Source organism: Hyperolius riggenbachi, chromosome 5 (assembly GCF_040937935.1).
Source record: "Hyperolius riggenbachi isolate aHypRig1 chromosome 5, aHypRig1.pri, whole genome shotgun sequence".
NCBI lineage: Eukaryota > Metazoa > Chordata > Amphibia > Anura > Hyperoliidae > Hyperolius > Hyperolius riggenbachi.
This window is the reverse complement of record NC_090650.1, coordinates 185,792,198-185,807,685: the sequence shown is the minus strand read 5'-3', so window position 1 is coordinate 185,807,685 and position 15,488 is coordinate 185,792,198. Positions and strand designations below refer to the sequence as shown.

The 15,488-nt window shown below is 44.6% G+C and overlaps 1 protein-coding gene across 2 annotated transcripts in view; it reads right to left on the bottom strand.

Moving 5' to 3' along the window:
• Positions 1 to 15,488, bottom strand: part of LOC137518515 (sodium-dependent neutral amino acid transporter B(0)AT1-like) — a 390,168-nt gene that overhangs the window by 48,471 nt on the left and 326,209 nt on the right. For both annotated transcript variants that reach the window (XM_068236484.1, XM_068236486.1), the window contains one exon: positions 14,689 to 14,845. In XM_068236484.1, the coding sequence (XP_068092585.1) occupies positions 14,689 to 14,845 (157 nt within the window). The remainder of the gene's footprint in view (positions 1 to 14,688; positions 14,846 to 15,488) is intronic.

The following is a 15,488-nucleotide window of genomic DNA, read 5'->3' as shown; positions in this document are numbered from 1 at the left end:
GTTTCTCACTTTCTCATTAATCGGCATCCATCTACTCCATTGTTGTACACATTGCCCAAGATCCATAAGAATCCACTGTTCCCCCCTGGTCGTCCGATAGTGGCAGCCACTGATTCTATCTTTTCACCTATGGCGAGATTTTTAGATCGTATTCTCCAGCCTTATGTTAATTGTTTACCGTCCTATGTTAGAGACACTGGTTATTTTTTAAGTGAGATTGGCAAGATCAATGATGTCGGTGATGATTGGCTGCTTGTTACGCTTGATGTTGAGAGCCTCTACACCTCCATCCCTCATGATGGAGGTGTAGAGGCGATCGAACATTATCTTTTTGTATATTCTGATTATGATGGTGCCCAGAGATCATTTTTGGTAAATATGTTGAACATTATCTTAAGGGAGAATTATTTTTTGTTTAATGACAGTTTTTATTTACAATGCAGGGGTACAGCCATGGGGTCGAGTGTGGCCCCTGTGTATGCCAATATTTTTATGGGCCTCTACGAAGAGGCCCTGGTGTATACCTCTCCATTGTTTTCTCGACATGCACGGTGTTGGTTTCGCTACATCGATGATGTCTTTTGTTTGTGGGTGGGGCCACACTCGACCCTTTTGGAATTTATTGATTCACTGCATGAGAGATGTCATGAGATCAAATCAACTGCCAGCTATGATCTTGAGGGCATTGCGTACTTGGATACTATGATATACAAGAGAGATGGTAAATTGCTTGCTGACTTGTACAGGAAGCAAACAGACCGTAATGCTATTTTGCACTTCAGCAGCTTCCATCCCAGACATATGATTAATAACATCCCGGGAGGACAGTTTCAACGTATAAATAGAATTGTCAGTGAGAAAGACAATCAGGATACAAGACTTGCTGAGATGGTGGGAAGGTTCAGACAGAGGGGCTATCCGGCTAAAATACTTAATGAACAACTACAGAAACAACACATGACTAATAATAATAAAAAGTTTAAGAATTCTAAAAATTCCAAAATGGATAGAGTTATGCTTGTATCCACTTACAATACCATTAGCCATCAGGTTGAAAAATGTGTTAAACGCAATTGGAGAATTTTAGGTGATTCATTGCCATATATACCTGAATTTAAACGGCCACCTATGTTTTGCTATAAAAGATCTCCTTCCCTTCGCAGCAAACTTGTACATTCAGATATTGCTAATCAATCTGTTTATAGGGGACGTTGTGGTACTTTTCCTTGTTTAAATTGCCACATTTGCAATAGCCTCATTCGGGGGGACACTATTTCACATCCTACCAGTGGAAAGAAATATAAGATACATGGCAGATATTCGTGCGATTCCAGTTAGGTAGTCTATTTACTTAAATGCCCTTGTGGCAAATGTTATGTGGGCCAAACGACCCAAAGACTTAAAGACAGACTGGCATCGCACAAGTCTGCCATACGTAATCACAATAGGGATCAAGCTGTGTCTGAACATTTCACTTCTTTTAGACACAATGTAAGTCAACTCAAAGTATGCATCATTGGTAGTGTCCCCTCAGATAAAAAAGGTGGCGATAGGCTGTCCAAACTTTTAAAGATGTAGTCTAGGTGGATTAGGGAATTAGATACGATTAATTCAGGATTAAATAGGGACTATGATTTACGCCTTGATTGGTAGTTGGTTTGCTCTTGTTGTATATATGTATGTATAGTAGTTCACTTAGGAATCTTGGTTATATTAATTTAAAAAACTGTCAGAGTATAACTATCAATTTAAAAAATTGTCAGAGTATAACTATCAATATAGATCTATAGAATCATGTGTGTCCTTCTGGCTATATATTATCACATTTGCTATTTTGGATTTTAAATTTGTCACACATTTTTCCTTTTGATATAGCGATTTTTTCGCTTGGGGTGTTTTTTTGCCTTTATTAAACATTTGACCGGCGTTTTTGGTGCGTTTGCATGACTATACTAACATTACGTATTTTTGTTCGGCATTTGATAGGCGTTTTTTTACGTTCGCATGGCCATTACTACTATTTGGCTATGCGTATGTTTTGTCGCGTTTTTTGCGCGTTCACATGGCCACTAACATTATTTGACTATGCGTATGTTTGGCCGCGTTATTTGACACTCATTCGTGCCTTTATTTAATATCTTATTGTGATTTAGACGCGTCCGCATGGTTGTAATAACAATGCGTACTTTTGTTTGGCATTTTTCGGGCGCTTTTGCGCGTCCGCATGGCCATTAACATTATGAGGCTGATCCTATTGGTCGGCATGTTTGGCTATGCGTACGTCTGGCCGCGTCATATGCGTCATATGCGTCATATGACGCGTATCTCTTTTGATTGGTCGGCATGAGTGGTCACGTGATATAGGCGTATCTTAGATCGTGATGCGTACACATATAGCGTTTTGATTGGGCTATGACCATGGGGGTTTGTTTGTTTACAAACCAACGATATACTGTTTGAATGTTGTAAATGTGATCTATAGCCAGGAGAACTCCATGATGAATGGGGATATTGCCTGTGGATACATTTATCCTATATGGAGTAAAAGTGTAATCTGTAACTTATATGTTTAATGTATTATTAGGAGGATATTAGTGCCCCATAGAGATATATGGGGAGGAGTGGTTTTGTATTTAAATGAGCAGTTCCCCATCAGGTCCTCCTTTTGGAATACTGAATCTGATTGGTTACTCTGATGTATATATATGTGGTGTGTTTGAACATGTATTCAGAACCTGGCAACATGAAGAAGGGCAGGAGCCCGAAACAGCGGACTGTCTTGCCTGTTGGTTCTTTTTAATGTATTTTTGATACTAATAAACAAGATTTATCCTAAGGAGGTGGTGCGGACTTCCATTTGATCTATTGCTACTATTCTCTGTGGTATCCGGAGACAAGCCCTGCACACCTCACCCCCTGTCTTGGGACTAAGGGTGGAGTGCCAGAAGAGTGCGATTGGCTCTTTCCTGTGTGACAGCTGCACATTGTATTGTAATACCAGTCACTGCATACCGTTTACTGCACCTGTGTGACTGCGCATTGTATTAGTCAAGTCAGGGCATACCTTTCACTTCATCCCCCCGATATGGACAAAACAGGCAGAGGCAGACCCAGAGGCAGGCCACCCGGCAGGTCTGTTTAAGGTCGTGCTGATGTGATTTCGTGCGGCCCTGGACCGCCCCCCCGTCTGGACAAAACAATAGGCAGAGGCAGACCCAGAGGCAGGCCACCCGGCAGGTCTATTCGAGGTCATGCTGATGTGATTTCGTGCGGCACTGGACCAAAGTATAGTGCTCAGAAGAAGACACGTCCCATCAACTCCCAAGATTGTCAGGACGTGGTTGACTATTTAACACAGAACACCTCATCTTCCGCAGCCACCAGTGCTACTACAAGAACCACATGCGCTGCATTTGACACTTCGCAGGAGTTATTTGGTGGGGAATTCACTAAGTTACAGCCATTATTGTTACAACAAGATGAAGGCGCTAAGCAAGTTACACCACCTCATATGTCTGAGTTAGGTGAAACTATGGACGTAAGGTGTGAGGAGGAGGATGATGAAGTACCTGCTGTTGGTGCAGTTTATGAGGTGTCTGAGGCAAGCTAAGCTGGGGAGGATGATTATCCCTAGCCACGTAGGGATAACTGCCTTATGAAGGCACATGGAGAAAAGGCACAAACTGCAATGGCAAGACCACCTGAGGAAAAGCAGCACACAAAAACAAAGCCACCCTGTCAGGAACCGGCCCGTGGCAAGCCTGCAGATACGGTTCCCGACACCTGGTTTGACCAGATCGAGAGGAGAAGAATCCTTAGTCGAGCTAACTCAAGGCTGTGACCCCTCAGAACACTTCTCACTGCCACCACTAGCTGTTGCTAGACACTTCCACTCTGCTGTCGAGTGATCTGCACGCAATCCGCGTTTTCGTATTCCGGTCAGCTTTGCGCTTTAGGTCGAATACGGGAATGCCACGCACACACACACACACACACAGTACAATCGTACTGTAGCAAGGCACAATCAGGCACTGACTTTGTAACGCACGTTACACTGCAGTCTCATCTAGGCTATGAGCGTTAGCTTAGTACAGCAGAAGTCAAGCTTATTAAATAACGATTTAATATTCCAGAAAAAAGTGGAACAATGCAGAAAATAATATATACAAAAGATCTACAAAAACAAAGTAAAAATTACAAAATAAAATTTACAAAGACACACAAGAAGACAGTTTGCTTAAAATAAAAGGGAAAGAAACGCTACCAGCGTATACAGAGCGTTGTTTGCAGGAGAACGCAGCTTCTGAACAGTAGTCGGGGCAGCTCTAGCATCTTTGCCATCTCCGAGGAGCTACCAGTTGTGAAGGACCTGTGCGGGTTCTTATAGGCCCATTTGGGGCCTGGGGGTACAAGTCCAACCCGCCTCTGAAGGTTTGCACAGAATGTTTGTTATATCCTGTGATATGCAAACTTCCAAGGTTTTTCCTGTCCCACTTTTGATCTTTCAGAGATTTCAAAACACTTCACACACTTCCAGCAGGCTGTCATATGTAAACTTCAAGCGTTCCTGTGTTAGCTTCCAACTGTCCAGACTCATTTAGGCTGGATTGTATAGTGGCTTGTTTACATATACACAAAGTTCAAAGTAATGCAAGATCCAGGACAGAATAGAGGGTCGTTACCCAATTACCTGTATCCCGAGGAACTGAATGCAAATGTAGTGTCATTGACATACAGGCAATCACGGTAGCAGGTCCTGCTCTACTGTTCACAAGCGTTCACCTGCAGATGCAAATGTACTATTCTGGCCTACAGGAGATCCAATTAGCAGCGTCCAACTTCTAGAGGAACTAAATACAGAAGCTCAAAGTAGCAGCTTCCTTCAGCCCTACACATGACACAAAATGAAAAATATGGCTTCTATGTTCTGCATATTACCGTACATATCATCATCATCACATATATCCTCACACCCTTCTCCTCTTCCTCCTTCAGGTGCATCAACTTCAGCCGCTTTCTCCCTTTCACCTTCACAATCACAGCCACCCTCCTCCACTCCGCCTCTCACCTTGAGCGGTTCCTGCTCCTCTGCCCACAGCAGCAGCCAGGTGTCCGTGAGGAAAATCTTTGAGCGGAAGAAGACAATGTCTGCTAGTCACCCCCTTGCCCGGCGTCTGACAGCTGGCTTGGCAGAACTGTTAGCTCGCCAGCTGTTACCATACCAGCTGGTGGACCCTGAGGCCTTCCGAAAATTTGTGGCCATTGGGACACCGCAGTGGAAGATACCAGGCCGCAATTATTTCTTCAAAAAGATGTTACCCAAACTGTACCATGAAGTTGAAAGGCAAGTGGTGTCATCTCTTGCACAAAGCGTTGGGCCAAGGGTCCATCTGACCACGGATGCCTGGTCTGCCAAGTACGGTCAGGGCAGGTACATTACTTACACAGTTAAGGAAGGGTGGGGGGAAAGGCTGCGCATCCCTAAACACATGTTGCAATTGAATGGTTAATCGCACAGGCATATACCGCCTCTGCTTCTCGCTTTAAAAAGAGCTTTATTGCCAGCGGCTCTTTCAATCATGCAAAAAAGTTTCCAACTTTTTGCATGATTGAAAGAGCCGCTGGCAATAAAGCTCTTTTTAAAGCGAGAAGCAGTGCCGGATCTTTATACATCTTTGTTGTGAATGAGCTTGATATCTTTGTTTTCTTGATCCTGAGCACGCTGTGCTGTACATGTGCGGATACCTGGTGGAATCAATGCCTCTTTGTTTTGCAAGCTGTGACATATTTTGAGTGCCGCCGTAGTGCCAGTCGCTATACCCTCCATTGTTACTAGCTGTTTGTATCTTCTCTTTTGACTTGAGCACACGGCATGCAGCGGAGAGACACTTGCAACGATAATGTATCTAACGATAATGAGGATTTAGATCTAGAAGAGGATTTCTCAGATTCCAGTGGAGAAAGTGTAGTAGAAGAAGCTGTGGAAGCCGGAAGGCAGGATGCAGAAAATTTGTTTGACAACCCAGCTGTCTTGACTACGCGGAATAAGGTTGTGGGAGCTAAGGTGGCAGAAATCAAACTAGGGAGGCTGTGTGAAAAAGAAGTTAAGATATTTTGGACAGTAACTACTCTTAAAAAATATAAAAGTAAGAAAATTGTGGCAAGAGGGTTCAGGAAGTATCAGGAACCAGCAGAATACCAAAATGATACCAAGTTCATGGAAAAATGGCGTGAAGCGCATCTGACATACGTAACAACTTTACAAAATATAGTCCTAGAAAGGACCGAAGAGGAGCATACGGGGATCCAGAAAGAAATAAAGGATCTGAAAGAGCAATATAAGGGTCTCGTAGACCAGGAACGCTATAGTGGAACCCTAAAGAAAATCGATAAAAGGCTAGCCCCAATTCAGGAGGAAATAAAGAAAAGGAAATTACAAAAATATCTTAGAGATACCGACGATTTTAAGGCCGGGAAAGAGTTTAATTGGGGTTTTTCCAGACCACGTTTTAGCAGACCTGGAGGTCCGAGACCACAACGTCCTAAGAAAGGTTACTGGACGACAGACACAGAGACCAGTGAAGAAGAGACTGCAAAAGTAATACCCAAAAATAATAAAAAAAGCAATCTTGAAAATAATCAATCAGAATGTGCATCCAATCCAAAGAGTGCCCCTTTAGGGAAAAAACACGCAGAGGAAGGGGCCGTCTCAAAAGGAAAAGGAGGGAGGCAGCTAACTTGGGAGGACAGCCAGAGCAATCCAGCCCAACAGAAATCAAAGAAAAGGAAGTACTACAGAGGGAACAACAAATAGAAATAGTCAACTTGAGCAAAACGCCACTACCGGCAGCATGTGAATCAATATTGAAGAAGGGACTTAACTTTTCGGTTACACAGAAATTCGACTTTTGCCGGTTTAAGGTGGATCTCTATAAGGGAGTGAGAAAGATGAGCATCAAACAATTTTTTCTGAAGAGAGAGACCTTTCTTCAAGCTAAAGCCGAAGAAGCGTCGGTGGGCCCTTTGGGGTTTACGCCAAATGCATCTTGGACAGATGAGGATTTGGGGAATTTAAGGATCTTGGAGGAACTTCTAACAGATAATAGGGAGCATAGTGAACAGACCCCCCAAATAGAAGATCACCTAGAAAGCCAACAAAAATTTATACCTTGTAAGTCAATCAAACCATTCCCGGTGACCCAGGGATCAGCACTTGATATTTTCCAAAGTCTAGTGGAGAAGGACATTAAGGCCCTCACATACACCCAAGCAGATCCTAATTTAAATCAGGATGAAATGAAAGCTCTACAATGGTTTAAGGAAAGACCAGAACTAATAGTCAGAAAAGCTGATAAAGGGGGAGCGATAGTGGTACTCACAGCAGAGCAGTATAACAAAGAAGCTTTACGCCAGCTAAATGACCCAACGACGTATAAAAGAGTAGCAGGGGATCCAACTTTTAAATTTCAAAATGCTATGAGGTCGCTACTGAGAAGGGGGGTGGAGGGGGGCTTTCTGTCCAAGAAGCTAGCAGAGGATCTTTTGCCAGAGTTTCCTAAAAAACCTATCTGGTACCATTTACCAAAGATCCATAAGTCCCGGACCAATCCACCGGGACGTCCCATTGTATCGGGTATTGGTTCCCTCACCGAAAGAATGTCTAGGTGGTTGGACCATCTCCTGAGGCCCTTGCTAGGACGGGTGCAGTCCCACCTCAGAGACACATTGGACGTGCTTGAAAGCATAGAAGATGTGGTCTGGAGAGAAGGGGATGCTTTGGCGACCATAGACGTGGTGAATTTATACAATCGCATACCGCATGATATCGGAGTCCTTGCTGTAAGGACGTTTTTGTCTCAGACTGACAAAGATGAAAATTTCATTGATTATATATGTGAATGCCTCTATTTTGTACTTACGCATAATGCGTTTATGTTCGATGGTAGGTGGTACTGGCAGCTGTCCGGCACAGCTATGGGGACCTCGGTATCATGCACATACGCCAATCTTTTTTTGGCATGGTGGGAGGAGAGGTATGTGTATGGTACCGATGTTCCCCATGGGGGAGGCCTCAGGAGATGGTCCAGATACGTGGATGACGTGCTGGTGTTTTGGTCCGGGACTTATGAGATGTTTATGCAATTCATGGGCTACTTGAATGATGGTAAAGAAAACATGCAATTTACACATGAATTCAGTAAGGACAAGGTAGCCTTCTTAGACCTAGAATTATGCATAGTAGAGAACCAACTAGTAGCAAAAGGCTACAGGAAGCCAGTATCAGGAAATACATTCTTGCATCGGACCAGCTATCATCCATCTCACGTCTTCAAATCACTACCGTATGGCCAGTTTTTGCGCCTGCGTAGGAACAATACCACTTTTGATGATTTCCTTGAACAAGCAATGGACCTTAGAGCAAAGCTATTGGATAGGGGTTATACTCAGACAGAACTAGACCAAGCAATACAAAAAGCTAGCTTGATAGATAGGAAAGATATAGTGAAAAAGAAAAAGAGGAAAGAATCAAATAAAAACATAGGAGAGAGGTTAGTGTTCTCATTTGACTATAATCCAATGGCAGACGCAATAAGGCGCAATATTTTAGAGAAATGGAATATAATAAAACAGGATCCATCCCTAAAAGGTATTTACAAGGAGCCGCCCCTGATAACTTTTAGACGAGCCCCAACCATAGGCGATAAAGTCACCTCCAGTGAGTTCACGATGCCAAGGGAACTTAACTGGCTAGAAAGAGGACAGACCAAAGGTAATTACAGGTGTGGGCATTGCTCAATCTGCCCACAATTAGGCAGAGGGAGAAATGTACGAGTGGGTCCTGTGGACACGAAAGTACAACACTTTTTTACTTGCCAAACAAAGTTCGTGGTTTATATAATATGGTGCCCATGTCACCGGTTTTACATAGGTATGACAACTAGAGAAATGAAAACGAGAGTGTTGGAGCACTTCAGATCTGTAGATTCAGGGAAAGGATGCCCAAGGCTCATAGAGCATGTCAGGATGGCTCATGGAAGCAATGCGAACTGCCTAACCTTTGCTGGCTTAGACCATATGCCAGTGCCACATAGAGGAGGAGACAGAGAACGATTACTCTTAAGAAAGGAATCAAATTAGATCATAAAAACAGATGCGATGGGCCCTTTAGGCCTGAACGAAAATATAGAAAAGGCATGTTTCCTGGATCCTTAGAGTATGGTTTAGCTTTAAAAATTGAGAGTATAGAGTAGGTCCATTTATATGTCTTTACTATAGGAAGTGTGTTGTTTTTAGGATGGGGGCGATCTCTGCGCATCGGGAGTGCCATAATGGGGCTGATTGGGACGTGGGTCTCCGACTTGCTTTAATACGTTAATCAGTAGAAAATATTCTCTTAAATGAATTCTTGTTAACGGGGGGGGGGGCCACTGCCCAGTCTTAGCTCCATGAAGCCCTCAACAATTTTTTGTGGGGAGCTTTTTGCATCTCTTGATGTGCAGATATATTCCCCTATATATTTTACCTTTTTAAATTGTTAATACACCAGCCCATACCCGTTTGTGCTGCTACCTTGTGGCCATGCAGCAGATTGCTAGATCCGACTTGTAAATGGCAATCTTAAGCATGGTTTGCATACTCCCATCGATGTTCATACGCTTGCATGCGTGCATCGATGTTTGTATGCGTAATTACGTAAGCATGAAACGACGCAGGGGAGCTCCGGTAATGTGCGCATTCTCCATTGACGTCATTACGCTTCCATGCGTACGTTAGTGGGAGCATGCGTACTTTTGTACGCGTAGAAGCGACGACGCGACCCGGAAATGATTCCTCATACAGTATTTAACCCGGAAACGGACAGTCGTGAATTGCCACACTGCCTCTGAAGACGCTACTGAAGCGAAACGGACGTTAGGCGGGCCGTTCTTACCACCATGCCCCACAGCCTTTACTAACCACAACGGGTATGTGCACCTTGCATGTTTTTACCGCATAATTTACCTTGTTGGAAACTTGTTGGAAACTTTTTTGCATGATTGAAAGAGCCGCTGGCAATAAAGCTCTTTTTAAAGCGAGAAGCAGTGCCGGATCTTTATACATCTTTGTTGTGAATGAGCTTGATATCTTTGTTTTCTTGATCCTGAGCACGCTGTGCTGTACATGTGCGGATACCTGGTGGAATCAATGCCTCTTTGTTTTGCAAGCTGTGACATATTTTGAGTGCCGCCGTAGTGCCAGTCGCTATACCCTCCATTGTTACTATATACCGCCTCTGCCGGACTGAAAAATGCATGCCCTGCATCCAAGACAAGTGCTAACATTTATTAAACTAGGAGGAACTTTAGCTTCCAATATAGTTTGCATGCAAAGTATATTATACTAGACACTTGCGCCACGGTGAGGCAAACCTCTGGGCAAGTGACCTAACCTAAATTTAAAATCTTGGGAGCAGCTAAGCAAAAAAATGTGTAACTTACATTTGGTTGAACAGCGAGGAGAACACCAGCGCATACCACTAAGGCTGCATCTGAAATGACCACCAGCTCAGTGTGAAGCACCTAAATAGATTTTCTGCACACTTCACAATCAATTCAGATGCATTACTTACACAGCCCATTGGGTCAACCTGGTTACCGCTGGCAAGCAGGGAGTACATGGCTGTGCAGCGGACCTAGTTGTGACACCTCACCGGCTTGCAGGCAGGTCTGCTGCCACCTCCTCTCCTTCTCCTCCTCCTACTCCTCCTTCTACATCCTCTTTGCTGTCGTCGTCCTCCTCCTCCTTGGCTGAGTGGCAGTTCAACTCTACTGGTGCTGCGATCTCCTCTCCAGCTACATAGCCCCAGCTCCCCAGGGCCTATGCTGCATGCCAGGTACGACGGTGTGACGCCATCTTAGACATGTCTTGCCTCAAAGAGGAGAGTCACACTGGAGCAGCTCTCCTGGCTGCTCTTAACAAACAGGTGGATCAGTGGCTGACCCCGCACTAACTGGAGATCGGCAACGTGGTGTGTGACAACGGCAGCAATCTCATTTCGGCTTTGAATTTGGGAAAGTTGACACATGTACCCTGCATGGCACATGTGCTGAATCTAACAATTCAGAGATTTGTGTGTAAGTACCCAGGCTTACCGGATGTCCTGAAGCAGTCCAGGATGTTGTGTGGGCATTTCAGGCGGTCTTACATGGCCATGGCACACTTGGTCGATATTCAGCGGAGAAAGAACTTGCCGGTGAGACGCTTGATTTGCGATCGCCCGACTCGCTGGAGTTCAACCCTCCTTATGTTTAACCGCCTGCTACAACAGGAGAAAGCCGTCAACCAGTATCTCTACAACTACAGTAGAAGGACACACTCTGGGGAGATGGGGATGTTCTGGCTGAAGTACTGGACACTCATGTGAAATGCCTGCAGGCTCATGTGGCCGTTTGAGGAGGAGACAAACCTGGTGAGTCGCAGTGAAGGCGCCAGCAGCGACTTGATCCCATATGCTTTCTTCCTGGAGTGTGCCATGCGTAGAGTGGTGGATCAAGCTGTGGAGGAGCATGAACAGGAACAGTTACAGGAACAGGAGGAAGAGTTGTGGGATCAATTCTCAGAACCAGATGTTTCCTCAACACCTGCGGCAGCACAGAGGAGGTGGGAGGAGGAGGAGGAGGAGGAAGAGCTGTGTGGGGAAGAGGAGTCAGATGATGAGGAAGGTGGGGTTTTTTTTGGAGGAGGAGGTGGAAGAACAACCGCAGCAGGCGTCGCAGGGGGCTTGTGCTGCTCACCTTTCTCGTGGTATTGTTTGTGGCTGGGGGAGGAGAAGAAATTACCTGACATCACTGAGGAAGAGCAAGAGGAGATGGCTAGTAGGTCGGCATCCAACTTTGTGCACATGGGGTCTTTCATGCTCTCCAGCCTGTTGAGGGACCCCTGTATAAAAAAACTCAAGGGGAATGAACTGTACTGGGTGGCCACGCTACTAGACCCTCGGTATAAGCACAAAGTGGTGGAGATGTTTCCAAATCACCAGAAGGCAGAAAGGATACAGCACTTGCAGAACAAGCTGGCAACTATGCTTTACAGTGCGTTTAAAGGTGATGTCAGAGCACAACAGAATAAAGGTACCACTGCCAGTAATCCTTCTCCCATGTCCACGCAGGCAAGGACAGGGCGCTCTAGCGATCTCATGGTGATGTCGGACATGCGGACATTCTTTAGTCCAACGTCTCGCCTTAGCCCTTCCGGATCCACCCTCCACCAACACCTCGACCGGCAGGTAGCCGGACTACCTGGCCTTAAGTGTGGATGTAAACACTGTGAGCAGCGATGAACCCCTGAACTACTGGGTGCGCAGGCTTCACCTGTGGCCAGAGCTGTCACAATTTGCCATCCAACTTCTGTCTTGCCCTGCCTCAAGCGTCCTGTCAGAAAGGACCTTCAGCACAGCTGGAGGCATTGTCACTGAGAAGAGAAGTCGCCTAGGTCACAAAAGTGTTCAGTACCTCCCCTTTATCAAAATGAATGATGTATGGATCCCAGAGGGCTACTGCCCGCCCAAAGACTAAGTCAGTCACCACACACAGCATCTCTGCCTGCATGCCGTGTGACTGCCCTCCCCAAGACTAAGTTGCTCCCCACACAGCATCTCTGCTTGCAGGCTGCTTGACTGCCTTCTTTACCACCACCAACAGGGTCCAGGACTCCAGGCGGATTCCTGAATTTTAAAGGCCGCTGCTAGCAGCGGCCGCTATAATAATTTTTCTGGTGCGTGTACATGCCTGCCTAATTTTTCTGGCTGGGGGCACACCCAAGATAATAAGGTTGTTGCTTCATTGTGGACAGACCAAATTCGATCAGCTGGACAGTCACTGTTGTTCTGTCATTGAGCTATGTCAGCCCGGTGACCATATGGGCTTGAAAACTGCTATCGCCTGCACTCTGGCCATGGTGTGCACCAGTCCAGCATGGCCGTCATTACACAAACAGCTGTTTGCAGTGCGTTACACAGTGAGTTTGGTCTGTCAGTGTGAAGCAGTACACTAATTACACACATGCAAGAGGTTTTAAAGCACTTAATACTGGGCATAGACGGTTCGTTTATGCGCCAGTATCGAGCCAGCGCGTCACCGCTCATCCACACGTGCACGTGGATGATCCCTGCTCGACCCTGTGGGCATTACCTTATCAGCGTTTCATTTCAACCCTTGTCCGCCAGCGGGGATCGAGCGCGGTATCGACCCGCCACGGTGATCGGACAGGTTGAATATTATTATTCGAGCTATCAGCGGCTCGATTGATAATATAAAACGAACCGTCTATGCCCAGCATTAGGCCTCCAATTTAGCATGCAATGGGATTTCTGCCCTTAAAGGGACACTTAAGTCTGTGGAAAAAAAATGAGTTTTACTCACCTGGGGCTTCCAGCAGCCCCCTGCAGCTGTATTGTGCCCACGCAGACTCCATCCAATGCTCCTGGCCCCGCCGGCAGCCACTTCCGGTTTCGGCGTCAGGAGCTGACAGGCAGGGAATGCGAGTGATTCTTCGCGTTCCTAGCCACAATATCGCCCTCTATGCTGCTATAGCATAGAGTATATATCATATAGCGGCATAGAGGGTGCTATTGTGGCTGGGAACGTGAAGAATCACTCGTGTACCCTGCCTTTTCCACAGACTTAAGTGTCCCTTTAAAACACTGCTGTGCGTCAAATCCAGATTTTTCCCCGGGACTTTTGGAGTGTATCCCACTCTGCCATGCAAAAACTCAGGTGTTAGACCCCTTGAAACATCTTTTCCATCACTTTTGTGGCCAGCATAAATGTTTGTAGTTTTCAAAGTTCGCCTCCCCATTGAAGTCTATTGCGGTTCGCAAAAGTTCACGCAAACCGAACTTTTGCGGAGGTTCGCGTTTGAGGTTTGTGAACCGAAAAAATGGGAGTTTCGAGCCATCTCTACTGGTTTCCTGGCTTTGATTTTTTTCCCTTCTTAAATAAGGGGAAAACATTAGCTGTACACCAGTCATAAGGAACTGACCCACTTGAAAGAGAACCACAGAAAATAAGATAAAGTGGCTTATCGATAACTGAACTCAACTCCTTTAATACCCGGAGGTGGATGCCATCTGGGCTAGGTGCCTTGTCTATCTTAATCTTATTTAATCGTTCCTGTAAATGCACAAAGTAAAAGTGATCGATACTACTGTTAACTAGTTCAATGGCTACAAATTTTGAACATGCAGAGTCAATTTATTCACATATGCAAAAGTATGCACATTCTGAAAATGTATGTAAGCATAAATAGGGACAGTAATGACATAAAGTACAATGTAAAACCTTATTCAGGATACCCATCATCCTGGTTTCAGTATCGTAAACACTTCCTATATATTTATTATATTGCTGTATATTGCTATGTAGCCCTGCTTTCCCAGCGATATCACAGTCTAGGCTGTAAGCTATGCTAAGTTTTCCTCCCAGAGCATCCTGGGAGACCAGGTATTATTTCTACTGTCTTTGGAACTCTCAAAGAAACATTCCGTCACCACTTGTAATATATTTCAGAATGTAATTCAGGGTATGGAAAGGATTTACAATGGGCAAACACTGAGTAAATAATTCATAAATGAGTACTGTAAAAAAAAAGTCAATTTTATTAATGTTATTATTTTTAGTAATGTTCCTTTTAAGTGAGCTTAAAACTTACCTCAGACAAAATTTTGTTTAAATCACACGTTGGAAGTTTAAGATCTGCAATCTCCTGAGGATGTGTTTCATTGAAATACGTAAGCATGTCATAATAGTTGTCTGTAGTTATATTACCTTCTGGCCAGTCAAAGGTGTTTGAGAGTGTCAAAATGTTACTGAAACAAAAATATTTCCTATAAGTAATGCAAGTACCGCAATTTTCATATTTGACACAATTCTAAAAAGAAATAAAAAGGAGCACAAGAGCACTTTGAGGGCTTATTTACACTGCAGACGTTTTCGGCTTTTTTTCGCCCACATGCGGTTTTTAAAAATGCCCTCCGACCGCGTGGACAATGAATGTCTATGAGAAGGTCCATATCAGAGTGTGTCGTGCACAGTCCGTTCAGTAAAGCAGTGCGTGTACCATTTTTGAGGCGATTCCGCCTAATGGAAAGTATAGGAGCAACGCAAAACGCTCACAAAATCGCTTTGTGTAGCGATTGCGTTTGAGTTTTTAACAATAAATACATTGTATTTATTATTTTCCGGGTCAAAGAGTTCACTTCCTGACTTGCATCAGGGAGTGAATTACAAAACCGCTCGGAAAAAAACGATTAGAAAACCGCTAAGCACAAAAAAAACGAATTGCCCACCCAATCACCGAAAAAAAAAGACGCCCAATGCGCATAGACACGCGAGCCGAACACAATATGAACAATGCCTAAAGGGAAATTCCTCTGTGTTTTCATTTAGGCTTTCTACATTGCAAGATTTAAATGTCAAACATTTCTAGACTAATTACTTTGTTTCTATCCT